The following is a 12,830-nucleotide window of genomic DNA, read 5'->3' on the forward strand; positions in this document are numbered from 1 at the left end:
GGAAGGATTTAAGGAATTACTCCCTTCGATCCAAAATAAGTGATTTTTTGGTTGTTTCACTCATATTAAAAAATTCACCTTTTAACATTAATTAGCAATAAAATTGATTATATTAACCTTTACTATCTCTTCACATAAACACTCCTAACACATACTCCAATATTATTTACTCCAAGGGCAATGTAGGAAAAAATAATTAATTTATTCTTGAATTCTGAAAAATCATTTATTTTGGACCACAAAAAAAAGCCAAAAAATCACTTATTGTGGACGGGAGGGAGTACTTATCAAAAAGGGTAAAATGGTAAAAGGAGCAAGAGAATTGGCACAGCGCCACAGCCCACGTAAATTGAATTATCCTGTAATCTCTTTTTTTAAGGCCAAGGAAAATAAGAAATAGGCCTTTGGGTTTGGGTTGTGTTTGGTCCTTAGAATTCGTACGAAAAATTGGGAAATGGGAAGGGCGTTTGTGTATGTAATATTGGGCGGTGGAGTTGCAGCTGGTTACACAGCTCATGAATTTGTTAAACGAGGTGTCTCTCATGGTGAACTCTGCATCATCTCTGAAGAACCTGTAATTTCTATTTTTTTTCACTTTGTTCTTTCGTTTTCTTCAGTTCTATCTTATTATTATCTTGTTTTGACTGTTAAATGTTAATATTGGTTACTTTTTCTTATTCGAGCTCAGTTTTAGTTCCAATTTATTTGTAGTATTTTAAAAAATTTAACTTGTTTTTGTCTTCTTCTTCTGAATTGTGACCAATTTGAGTTTTTTTCCATATCTGAGCTGAATTTATGGATTTTATGATTACTAGTTTGTTTGAAAGCAGGAGTCAAATTTGATAAATTGAATCAAATTGATTTATTTTTTTTTTATAGCTTCAGCTTAATGTTGATGGAAATTATATGTTTACAGCAGCTAATTTTTTAGTCTAGAATAACTGATGACATAGAATATACCTGAGGATACTTAAAAATAATATTTTTCCCAAGCCTCTGTTCATTAACTTTTAGAAAATTTTAGGAGGAACAGGGTGGATATTTGATTTGCTAGGGGGAATCGCGAAAAGCTGTTCTGATTCCAATAACAATGTCACATGATAGAAATGCTAACAATGTGTGGATCTGCTTTTGACTTTTTTAGTACATGGTGCATACTGCCTACTTGAAGCTATGCCGGAATGGTTGTCTCTTTATTCTGTTCCTCCCTCTCCTCGTTCCCCTTTTTTCAGTGATTCATTCTTTTGGAGCAAAATATGCAAGGAACTTAGCTATTTATTGTTCTAACTCCATATTCTGTTGTCTCCATCCAATTTAATGTCATTAGACAAAACGAAGACCATTGCTTCGAGTGATCTGCCCCTCATTTATCATGAACTCTTACCTTCCCTGATTAAACAAAATAAGAACAAAATTGATCAGATGCTTCTGTATGGAGACAATCATTTAATGGATGTTGATGGTAACACATGATGGCTCTCTCTTGTTGGAGCTTCCATATTTTTCCTACCTCATCTTCTAAACTTCTGCTGCTTTTTTCAGGTTGCTCCTTATGAACGACCTGCATTAAGCAAGGGTTATTTACTACCAGAAGGTATATCTTAGTCACCTCTTCTCTGTTCAGATTTTTATCTTAAATTTCTTCCAAGCGGATGATCATGCTTTCTCTAGATTCAAAGAAAAGTTTACTTGTGCATTATGTCTTTGATTTTGGCAACATCCTACAATCATTAATAGTGGGAATCCTCCCTGGCTCTAGCTACCGTTAAGCTAGACATGCTACCACATGAAATTGGTATATTCAAGAGTTTGTGGTAGGGAGGATGGTAAAGAGTTGGGAGGATTTCCTGAAGGAAACATGGAATGCACATTTACTACGGCAAATATCACGGTTCACATTTAATACAGTTAATAGCATGTAACCATCTTTTCAACTCTTCTGAAGCTCCTTGTGTGTAGTTTTCATTTAGCAGTTTTATGTTTCTTTGACTCCTATCTTTCTGGGTGTTATCATGGACATCTTGTTATATTGGAAGCATGTAAGACTAATTGTAGTGTCCTGATTACACTAGTTACAAACGGACTGGTTTTACAGTCACTTAATCGGTTGTTTGGATGAGTTGTTTCTGCAGTTTCTTCTTTTCTCTTCTCTCCTATATTCTTTAGTTTATACTTGTTGAGAATTTATCTATGCAGATCCAGCACGTCTGCCTGCTTTTCATTGTTGTGTCGGTACGAATGAGGAAAGGTTGACCCCGAAGTGGTACAAGGAACATGGTAATTTCTTAAAATCTTTTGCTGCCTTAACTTTTTATATTAATGTTTTAGTAGGCATCTATACATCATCAATTTGAATTTATGGTGTTATAGATATGTGTACAAATGTCCAAAGTGATCACATCCGATTGCAGCTACTGACTGCCTTGAGCTTATAAAGGGCTATTGAATTGCTTGCATAGAGCTATAGAATCACACTACACGTTATTCTATTGTAGTTAATGTAGCAGCATAATTTTGTTATTGGTGTTTGGTTAAGGGTCGAAAACCCCAGAAGCGATCACATAACTTTGACAACACGCCCATGCAACTCATCTAAAACTATGTGATAAGGATCACAAACTAAGAGCTTAAGCAGACTGTACCAACTAGTTTAACTCATCACATGTGGATGTCTTCAGAGCTAAGCTTGATGTTTGTAGGACTTCCTATTGAGAGGATTTCCATTTCGTACAGATGACGTGATTAGTGATTAGTCTTTGCATTCAGAAGTTCATCTTTGCGTGGAGTAGTGGAAACCTTGTTATATAGAAAGAACATGAACTTTTTCCTGATAATCGGAATAAATGGTGAAACCAAGAGAGTTACAATATCTCAATATATTTCATCTTTAGCACACGCTTTGAAAGATTAGAATCAGGCAGAAGATTTTGAGAGTGACATTCTTGCTTTTCTAGAGCTGAAATTAGTCTGCTTTTACAGCAGCTATACTGATTTTGAGGCACTAAAAAATAGCTTCAATAACCGTAAACATCATGAGGCTGTAAATCTGTTTTCATGGAATGCTCTAGCTTCGGATGACAATGAGAAAAAATTGCTGGCAACTGGTGTCAGTGATTAGAATATGTAATTATGCTAAGCTATTACTTTTAGTTCTAATGATATTTTTCAGTGCGAAGGAATGAGGATATCTTCCTTAGGATATTGATAACTCGTTCATTGTGCTATTCCCTTTAGGCATTGAATTGGTCCTTGGAACTCGTGTAAAATCAGCTGACGTGAGACGGAAGACACTGTTGACTGCAACTGGTGAAACCATAACCTACAAGATTCTCATAGTGGCAACTGGTGCTCGGGTATCTATTTATCCTTGGTCTTTTCTATTGTAGCACCATGTTTTGTTGTATATTATCATGTATTAAGGTATTGGAGCAGTGTGATCTTCTGATGGAGTGAACAAGGACTAGTAGCTTGTTTTTTAAGTGATCTGTAGAGAGGTCAGTGGATTTTGACCAAATGTGAGACAACTATGCTCCACTTATCAAAAGAATAATGAAAATTCTGCTTTATAGCAATACCTTGTTTCTGCATTATCTTGTGCAAGTGATTTTAAAAGTAAACGTATACAAGCGAACATATTATTTGGTACATCAGCCTCTGGAAGTACATTCTTTTTCAACGCGTCTTGAGAAGAATGTCAAGAATCAGTAGCATGAAATTGGCATACAAGCATTTTGATATGTGCCCTGTGCCTCCACTCTGTTGCAGAAACTAGGTGTCAAGCTTCTTAGCATAGATGTTAGACTTCATGGACATTCAGATGGGTAGATTTCTTTTAGTTCTGCATTGAGAGTTTGAAACAGAATTGGATTAATGAGTGAGCTTTGTAGGTTCATGCCAAAGGCTTTCTTTGGTATGGACAAAGTTCAACCTCGAAGACTAAGTCCCTAGTGAACAATGAAGGAAGAAACTTATAAAGGCTCTGACTTTTGGTTGGCATGTACTATTAGGCTTTGAAGCTTGAAGAGTTTGGAGTGAGTGGATCAGATGCTGATGGTGTATGTTATTTACGAGATTTGGCTGATGCAAACAGGCTGGTTAATGTGATGCAATCCAGCAGTGGTGGCAATGCTGTTGTAATTGGTGGTGGCTACATAGGAATGGAATGTGCTGCTTCTTTGGTGATCAACAACATAAATGTTACCATGGTCTTTCCAGAAGCACATTGTAGTAAGTATTCTTTTGTGAAGATAGAAAACTTTCTTTTCTGCTTCTTACTCGAGTTTCTTTTAGGTAGCGGTAAATGATATCAGACTTCAAAACTGCTTTTTCCCTCTCTTAAGAATAATGCATTAGTATAACTTTATTTTTGATAAGGAACATTAGTATAATTTTATTAGTTGTATTTCATCCAGAAAGTAGAAATGACTATTTTAAATCTTTCACATGTCTCTCTCTCCAAACCATGCTATTTACTAGTAGATAAAGAAACAGTGATCCCAGCAATCAACAAATGATTTAAAGATGTGAAAATTGTACAAAATGTGGGACTTCCACCCACATATTTCCTCAAAACATGAAATCAGATATTGAGAGCTTATGTTTTCTTTCTCGTAATTCTTATATCCCAAGGTCCAACAGTAAGTTAATAGTTATAAACACAAATGTGCAACCACTTTGCTATTCTATCTTAAGTTCATCAGCAGACAAACTGGTATTTTTTCTATTATTTATGTAAAGCATTTGATTTTCGTTCCTTTTCTTTTATTGCTAGTGGCCCGCCTATTTACTCCTAAGATTGCAAGTTACTACGAAGAATTTTACAAGTCAAAAGGAGTTCAGTTCGTCAAGGGAACGGTCTTGACATCATTTGATTTTGACTCTGATCAGAAGGTAAAGCCTGTTGCTTGCTTCACTTAGGTGGTGTTTGTTTGAAAAGCTTTTCGAGCAAGTGTTTGTTTGAACTGCTTTCGCATTTATTTATTTTTTAAGATTTCCAACCTCAATTTGACTAGTTACTTTGTTAATGCAAACTCAGTTTATGAGTTCTTGAAAAAAGTTTTTGTTTGATCCTTTTTTGCAAAATAAAAGGTTAAACTTATACTGAAGATTTCCAAAGTCAGTTTGACTAGTCACTTTGTTAAAGCTGGAACAAACATTCATCAACATTGACCAGCTGTTGCATTTCCCAATTATACATATCACTGAAGTTATACTGAACTTGATGCTTGAATGCGCGAACTTGTTATGCAGGTCACTGCAGTGAATCTGAGAGATGGAACCAAGCTACCTGCTGACATGGTCATAGTAGGCATCGGAATTCGACCAAATACCAGCCTTTTTGAAGGGCAACTTACTCTCGAGAAAGGAGGGATAAAAGTCAATGGCCGAATGCAATCAAGCAACAACTCAGTTTATGCTGTAGGGGATGTTGCTACTTTTCCTGTCAAAATTTTCAGTGAAACACGGAGACTTGAGCATGTTGATTTTGCAAGGAAGGCGGCAAGGCATGCAGTAGCTGCAATCATGGAACCAGAGAAAACAACCGAGTTTGACTACTTGCCATTCTTTTACTCCAGAGTGTTTACACTCTCTTGGCAGTTCTATGGAGACAATACTGGTGATGTAGTCCATTTTGGGGATTTCTCTGGAAATCGTTTCGGGGCATACTGGGTGAACAAGGGTCAAGTTGTTGGGTCTTTTCTAGAGGGTGGAACGAAAGAGGAGTATGAGGCTATTGCAAAGATCACAAGGCTCAAACCAGCAATTGAGGACTTGGCTGATCTTGAAAAACAAGGGTTAGGATTTGCATTGACATTGAGTCGTATACCAGAGCCATCGGAGGAGGCTGTTGTTGTCAGCAGTGATTCGGTTTCGACTCTTGTAGTGGAGAAACCTTTACATGTTTGGCATGCAACAGCTGGGGTCATATTAGCTGCATCAATTGCTGCATTTGCATACTGGTATGGTCGGAGGCGTAGAAGGTGGTAAATGTCTTGTTCAAGAAGCATTTCCCGCGTGGAAGATTTTTACACGATGATTCCAGCTATGTTGTATCATTTTTAGCTTAGAGAATTCGAAATACTTAGCCTGAGAATGGCTTCAATACCGATCTTACAAACATGTATTCTGTCTTTACAGTATATATTAATACACATTTTGTCCTCAATTTCTCATCATGCTCTGTTGTGTTCATATTGCTTATGTTTAACAGTGGTACAGATAATAGGAGAAAAAGACAGCTTTATAACAACTGGGAAGAACATCAAAATAGATGAATGTTAATGATAGATGCTTTTGGAGAATTGGAACTTCCATTAGAAACTTACTCCATGAATCCATACATCTTTTCTGAAATCTACATATCAGGCATTTTGAATGCTAAATCTCATGCTTAAAAAGTACATTCAAGTTTGATGACAAAATACTTAAACGTGTAATTCTCATCATGTTGTAACCTCGTTTTGAATACAATGCTATTCGCAAAATGGCAGATGTACATTTCCATCTAAAATAATGGACGAATTTTGGTAAAATTAATATACCGAGGTTACTAAAAATGAGAATTTAATCTAATGAACAATTTGTACTTTATATAGTAATTATTCTAACTTAGTACATAAATCCCAAAGATGGGCATTTGGTCTAGTGGTATGATTCTCGCTTTGGGTGCGAGAGGTCCCGAGTTCGATTCTCGGAATGCCCCCTTTTGGTTCTAACTTTATTTTGTATTTTTGCCTTTCTCTATATTTCACAAATATTCTTATTTCTGTAGTATTATTTTTCTTTACAGAATCTCGATGTGTTTTGACACAGTTACCCACAAAAATAAAACTATTTACCCTTGTCTACTCATTTGTTTTCCTACCCATAAACTAATTACATTTCCTACCCATAGTAGGTTTTGTGGGAAATTTTTTCTTTATTCTCCAATTCTCTTTTATTTCTATGCTTCTTTTCTTTTCTTTTTTCTTTTCTCCTTGTTTTCTTCTTATTTTTTTATTTTTTCCTTTTCTAATTTCATTTACTGTTTTTACTATTTTTTATTATTCTTTTTTTTTTATATTATTACTAAAGAAAAATCAGATTGTGTACCAATTAAATGTAGCTAATACAACCAAAAAAATATTAACTAACATATGATACCAGTATAGTATACAGCTATACCAACAGGGTATACAATTGTACGCAAAGAGTTAAAAAAAAAATTATTTCAATTATTAAACTGAAATAATATCAGTTTTCAATAAAAAATTTAAAAAATTCTAAAAAGATCTAATTGTAAGAGTATAGCGTTACAACATATAGCATACCATAATTTTTATTTTTTTTTGCATTTTTCAATTTGCCCCTCACGCTGGGTAAAAGCTTAAAACAAATTAAAAGGGAAAAGGCAAGTGAATTTACGGGTAATAAGTATACTATTATAGTATATTGTATACTATTACAGCATATTGTTACAGTATCTTGCATATTATTACAGTATACCATAACAATATATTGTATACTATAATAGTATACTGTTGCAGTATAACTATTTACTCCTATAGTATATTAGTATACTGTAGCGGTATACTGTTAGGTAACTGTGTTCTTCTTCGATTATTACAATATACCGTTGCATTATATTGTAAACTATAATAGCATACTGTTGCAGTATAACTATATACTCCTCCAGCATATTGTATACCGTAGCAGTATACTGTAGCTGTGTTCTTCTTCGATTTTCAACTGAAAATTTCGATCTCAATCACCTCAAATCAGCTCCAAATGCTACCAAATTTCAGTATGAACTTCCAGAAGGTACTATAAGCAATATTTAACAATACCCACTTTGAATCAAACAAGAAATCTTTAAAATAATTAGATCTAATTTCTTTTTGAAGAAGGATATAAGGGAAATGGAAGAGTTTGTCCAAGCCTTCTTCACGGAGGCGAACTTTATCCAAGTCATTGACACCTGGGTGTGTCAAAAGGAAGAGTTTGTGTGCAAGAACTAGCTCGGGTTGTTGTGTTCCTTCTTCCGCATCCATGGCTACCTTTCTATGCTATTTCTTGATTTTTTTTTTGTTTCATTGTACTTTCAGATGCCTCAGTGAAGAAGAAGAAAACGAGAAAAGGAAAAAATCGGGTACTTTCAGATGCCTCTATGAAGAAGAAGAAAACGAGAAAAGGAAAAAATCGGGCACTTGCAGATGCTTCTGTGAAGAAGAAGAAAACGAGAAAAGAAAAAAATCGGGTAAATAGTTTGAGCCCCATGGATAGGAATAGTAAATAGCTTGGGCCTGAACATTAAATGGTAAATAGTTTAGGATTAATGGTTAACAAACGATTGATGTTTGAGTGAAAAGAAGGCTAATGAACTAGGATAAAAACATATTTGCATTGATTTGTTTACACCAATCAATATATACTTGACACGTGTTTAGTGTACACATAAAAATTCTCCACTTGTTCTTGCAACATACTTCTCATTTAATAGGTGTATTCCATCATAAATCTTATATATGAGAGTTTTATAACCAGTAAACTCTTAATTTAGGGTTTAACTAGCGCCAACATTAGAAGTTAGCACAATACTTGTTATACTTCATTTCTCTTGTTCAAAATTAGAAAAAGATAAAGTCTCTTCAGCATATTCATTTAATTCTTCATCTAAACTGTCTCTCTATATATAAAAAAAGTATTGGCCCAAAATATATGTATTTAATTTCTTTTTGAAAATTTCTTTATAAATTTATTTGAATAATAGTTTGGACCAAAAAGAAAAAGAAAAAGAAAAAGAGAAAAAAGAACCATGAGAGGAGCTATAAATAACCTTATCAACAAAAATTTCAATCCCCTTATCCCATTTTCTCTCGTTTGCTGTATCACACTCTCCTCTCCTCTCATTCTCTTCAACTCTCTGCTACAATGGCTTCCACTTTATCCACAATTACTCTTCGCTCTCCTTCTCCTTCTCCTTCTACCGCTACCTCAACACACGCCTCAATTCCATTCCCCAAAAAAACCCTAGAATTCCCCATTCGCACTCCCAAACTCCACCACCGCCGAGCCACTTTCCTCCGCCCTCTGGCCGCCGTCGAAGCCCCTGAGAAGGTAGTCCAGCTCGGAGATGAAATATCCAATTTAACCCTCGCTGACGCTCAGAAACTCGTCGAGTACCTTCAGGATAAGCTTGGTGTGACCGCAGCATCCTTCGCTCCGGCCGCCGTCGTCGCCGCTCCTGGCGCCGCCGCCGAAGCTCCTGCTGTGGTGGAGGAGAAGACTGAATTTGACGTTGTTATTGACGAAGTTCCAAGTAATGCGAGAATTGCTACAATTAAGGCTGTTAGGGCTTTAACTAGTTTGGCTTTGAAAGAGGCAAAGGAATTGATTGAAGGATTGCCTAAGAAATTTAAGGAAGGTGTGTCTAAGGATGAGGCTGAAGATGCTAAGAAACAGCTTGAAGAAGCTGGTGCTAAAGTTTCTATTGCTTAAATTGAATTTGTGGTAAATGTTTAATTCTTATTTTGTTTTTGATTATCTTGGGAAAATTGTTGTACCTTTTTGTGTTTTTGTAAGAGAAAATTCAGTTGTTAGATATAGTTTGTTCCCAATTTTCTAAAATGAAGATTTTTCAGCCGTACTTGCTTATGGTTCTGCTAACAGTGGCATATGGAGCTTTGGTCGTGTGAAATTCAATGGAAGAAGCATATATGTGAAAAGTCACAATATTTCAACAAATATTAGATTCTGAACCGTAATTCAAAGTACAATGAGTTATGACATATCAAACTCATCAAGTTTAAATTCTGAATCTGTTTCTGATATCTTTAGTGTCTATTTGAGTATGTATTTTTGCTCTCTTTCATTTCATTTCATGCAGAACTAGTATCTGTGTACAATTGCTTCACACAACTCCATCACCATGTCTGTAAGATCATTAGATGTCCCTGTTTGGCTTGTGCTTATTTCTTTTCCAAATTTAGAAGGGGAGAAGATTGCTAGATAATGTTAATCAGTAATATAACCAATTGAGCTTATTCTATGTTTGAATTTTGTTCCAAGAAAAATTGGTTCTTTATGTTGGCCAATCTCAAGAAGATGCAACTCCATTGTATTCCTTCCCTTCGTTTAAGCAGCTTAACTGAGTTTAGTTATGTGAGTTAGGTTTTCTCATTTTGGTTTCTGGCCGTCAAAATAAGCTGTGATTGTTGAAATGCATCAACTGTTGAATGATTTTATCCATGTTGCTTCTGTAACTGATGCAAGCTCCCAGCCCTCCCCCTAGGTAGCAATGACTTAGCATACTGATTGGTAAAACTACTAACAATAGAAGTGTTAAAATTAAGAGTATGAAGCCTTCGGGTTTAGCCTAGTTGGTTTGGAAGGTGGTAATCTATACGGATGACCTGGGATCGCATCCTCCCTCAATGTCTTCTGGGTTGAGCCTGTCGCACAGGGCTTGCCTAGTGCGGTTTACATCCCACAAAGTGCTGACCCGAAGGGCAGAGGCTGTGGCAGAGGTTGTAACGGCTACGGATTTCCCCTCTTACCAAAATAAAAAATAAAAAAAATTAAGAGTATGGCTCACGAAACATTTGACTTTCACTTAACTATATAGTTGATCAATGCCTCTGTTTGTGAATTGTAAAGTGGTGTCTCTTCTTAAAACTAAATTATCATGTTTGGTAACAACACAAGTGTTGGTACATTTTTCTATGCTGCTCTCACAATGCACCTAGAGTTTAACTACTTTTTTTGGCTTCAGTCTTATTTTTACCTTGTTGTTATTTCTACTTATTGCCATTACTTTTTTCATCCGTTCTCCAGCCGATGATCTATCATAAATAATTTCTTTGCCCTTCCAGGGTAGGAGTAAGGTTGCGTACATATTATCCTCTCCAGACCCTACTCGTGAGAAATTATTAGGTTTGTCGTCGGTGTTGTCTCGCATCGCACCTTAGCTTTCCTTTCCTTGATACTTCAGAACTTGTTTTTCTTTTGACGCCAAGTTAACATTTGGACATGATTTGGTTGATATTAAAAAAAAAATTAGTAATTGAAGTTAAGTCGAAAAGGTGTTTAGGAGTCATCCATAGTGTTTGGATATGAAAACACAATTGAAGTTTTGTGAGTAAAAACTCGAAAAACCACTTATTTTGAAATTCAATTTTTTTTGTTTATCGAACTCCAAAAACTCTAAAATTTGTTTATCGAACTTCAAATATTTTATTTCAAGTTTGAAGTTGAAAATTGAAATAATGGGTCAATTTGATAAATAACCACTTATTTGAAATAATCTCCAAGTATTTTTTCCAAATTTTTGAAAAGATATTTGGACGAATGGGTAAATGTTGAAGGTTAAATGTACTCATTAAAAAATCAAAATTTATCTGTATTGCCACCGAAAGAGTTTCTATTAAACAGTCATTCTCCAAAAGTGGTGACAGCAAATTTTGACCTACAAATAGAAACTTCCTATTCACGAATGATCTCTTTGTAAATCCGAAATGACTTATTTTCATCTCCTTATTGATCTAGGATTATAAACCTTTAAACAAAAGGTTACTAGATGGTAAAACCTTATATAAATAGACCCCTGTCTCCATCTCTCCGCATCTGATTTTCATCATCAGAATCATATTTGAAAATCAGATCACATACTCTGTTTTTGCTCTCTTAAAATTAGGCATCTCGTCTTCTGATCCTTGGCCTTTCTCTCTGATTGCTTTGTGTTTGATCTTGATTAGTATAGAGATGGGTAGCGGAGATAATTAAACACTATAATCATAACCATAACCATAACCATCATCTGAATTTCCAACTTCACTTGCCTCACATAAGCAGTGGCGTACGCAGGATTTTGAATTACATTCACTTTCATCATCATGAGAAGCAAGAATTGAAAGATATACCAGAAAGGTGTCTTGCAGTTAAAGTGGGACAAGAAAAAGAGCAACAGAGGTTTATTATCCCTGTGGATTATATCAACCATCCCTTGTTCGTGCAGCTATTGGCGGAAGCAGAGGAAGAATATGGATTTGATCACGACGGCCCAATTAATATCCCTTGTCCTGTTGAAGAATTCCTCCGTGTCCAGGGATTGATTCATAAAGAAACCAGTGGCCAGAACTCAAAAATACATGGTTTTCCGGTCGAGCTAGCTGGTTCTCCCCGAAATACGTTGAGCCAGAAGGTGAAGGCAACTAAAGACGTCGAATCAAAAGCTGGGTTTACTTCACTCCCGACGACCTGCCGTCGTAACAGTACTGCCCATCACCGCCACCATAATCACTATTCATGGTTCCTTAAGGCCTGATTGTTTCTTTTTTCTATAGTTCCATATCTTATTATAGTACTTTTTGACTCTGAATTTTCAGTGGTCAAGTAATGTAAATTTCTGGTATTGCCTCGAGTCTTTTTGGTTTTCTTTACATGCTCTGTTCCAAGATGTTCATGTACCCAAAGTGTGGTGGAAGATGATGAACAAATTGTAATGATATTCATAATACAGATTTTTTTTTTTTTTTGCATGTTCTACATTCAAGTGTAATGTACTGTTAAAAGGGAAATTATGGTTCCAATGTTCTTTTAATTTGCTCGCCGTGAATTGGTTCATACCGTATAAGAATCTTAGTTTATGGCCTAAAACGGAACATGCTTTATAATTAAGCCTTTTTAGGCTCTTCGTTTAACTACCAATAGAGTTGTAAGTTGTACCAAAACATTGTAATTTTTAATAGAGTTAATTACTCAAATGGTCATTCAACTATCCCGAGGAGGGGTAGTTTCAACTTTCAAGTATCTCGGGTCTATAATCCAGGGTAATGGGGAGATTGATGATGAGG

General features: G+C 35.5%; 2 protein-coding genes and 1 non-coding gene across 3 annotated transcripts; all 3 read left to right on the forward strand.

The window, feature by feature from the left end:
- Positions 368–6,176, forward strand: LOC109232426 (monodehydroascorbate reductase 4, peroxisomal). Its single transcript, XM_019398186.1, has 7 exons — positions 368–574; positions 1,543–1,594; positions 2,197–2,277; positions 3,235–3,353; positions 4,008–4,227; positions 4,772–4,890; positions 5,251–6,176. Exons 1-7 carry the CDS (start codon positions 455–457, stop codon positions 5,986–5,988), a joined length of 1,449 nt encoding a protein of 482 aa, XP_019253731.1. The 5' UTR covers positions 368–454; the 3' UTR covers positions 5,989–6,176.
- TRNAP-UGG lies at positions 6,632–6,703 on the forward strand. Its single transcript has one exon. It is a non-coding gene; the product is annotated as a tRNA-Pro (tRNA).
- Positions 8,818–9,752, forward strand: LOC109232427 (50S ribosomal protein L12, chloroplastic). The gene has a single exon (XM_019398187.1). The coding sequence runs from the start codon at positions 8,911–8,913 to the stop codon at positions 9,475–9,477; it is 567 nt and encodes a 188-aa protein (XP_019253732.1). The 5' UTR covers positions 8,818–8,910; the 3' UTR covers positions 9,478–9,752.

Source organism: Nicotiana attenuata, chromosome 9 (assembly GCF_001879085.1).
Source record: "Nicotiana attenuata strain UT chromosome 9, NIATTr2, whole genome shotgun sequence".
Taxonomy (NCBI): domain Eukaryota; kingdom Viridiplantae; phylum Streptophyta; class Magnoliopsida; order Solanales; family Solanaceae; genus Nicotiana; species Nicotiana attenuata.

Excerpts from the sequence above, each read along its gene's own strand:
- LOC109232427 (XM_019398187.1), top strand. The coding sequence starts at position 8,911 with ATGGCTTCCACTTTATCCACAATTACTCTTCGCTCTCCTTCTCCTTCT.
- LOC109232426 (XM_019398186.1), top strand. The coding sequence starts at position 455 with ATGGGAAGGGCGTTTGTGTATGTAATATTGGGCGGTGGAGTTGCAGCT. Across the intron at positions 1,595-2,196 it reads GGGTTATTTACTACCAGAAG|ATCCAGCACGTCTGCCTGCT; the intron begins GTATATCTTAGT and ends TTATCTATGCAG. Across the intron at positions 3,354-4,007 it reads TAGTGGCAACTGGTGCTCGG|GCTTTGAAGCTTGAAGAGTT; the intron begins GTATCTATTTAT and ends ATGTACTATTAG.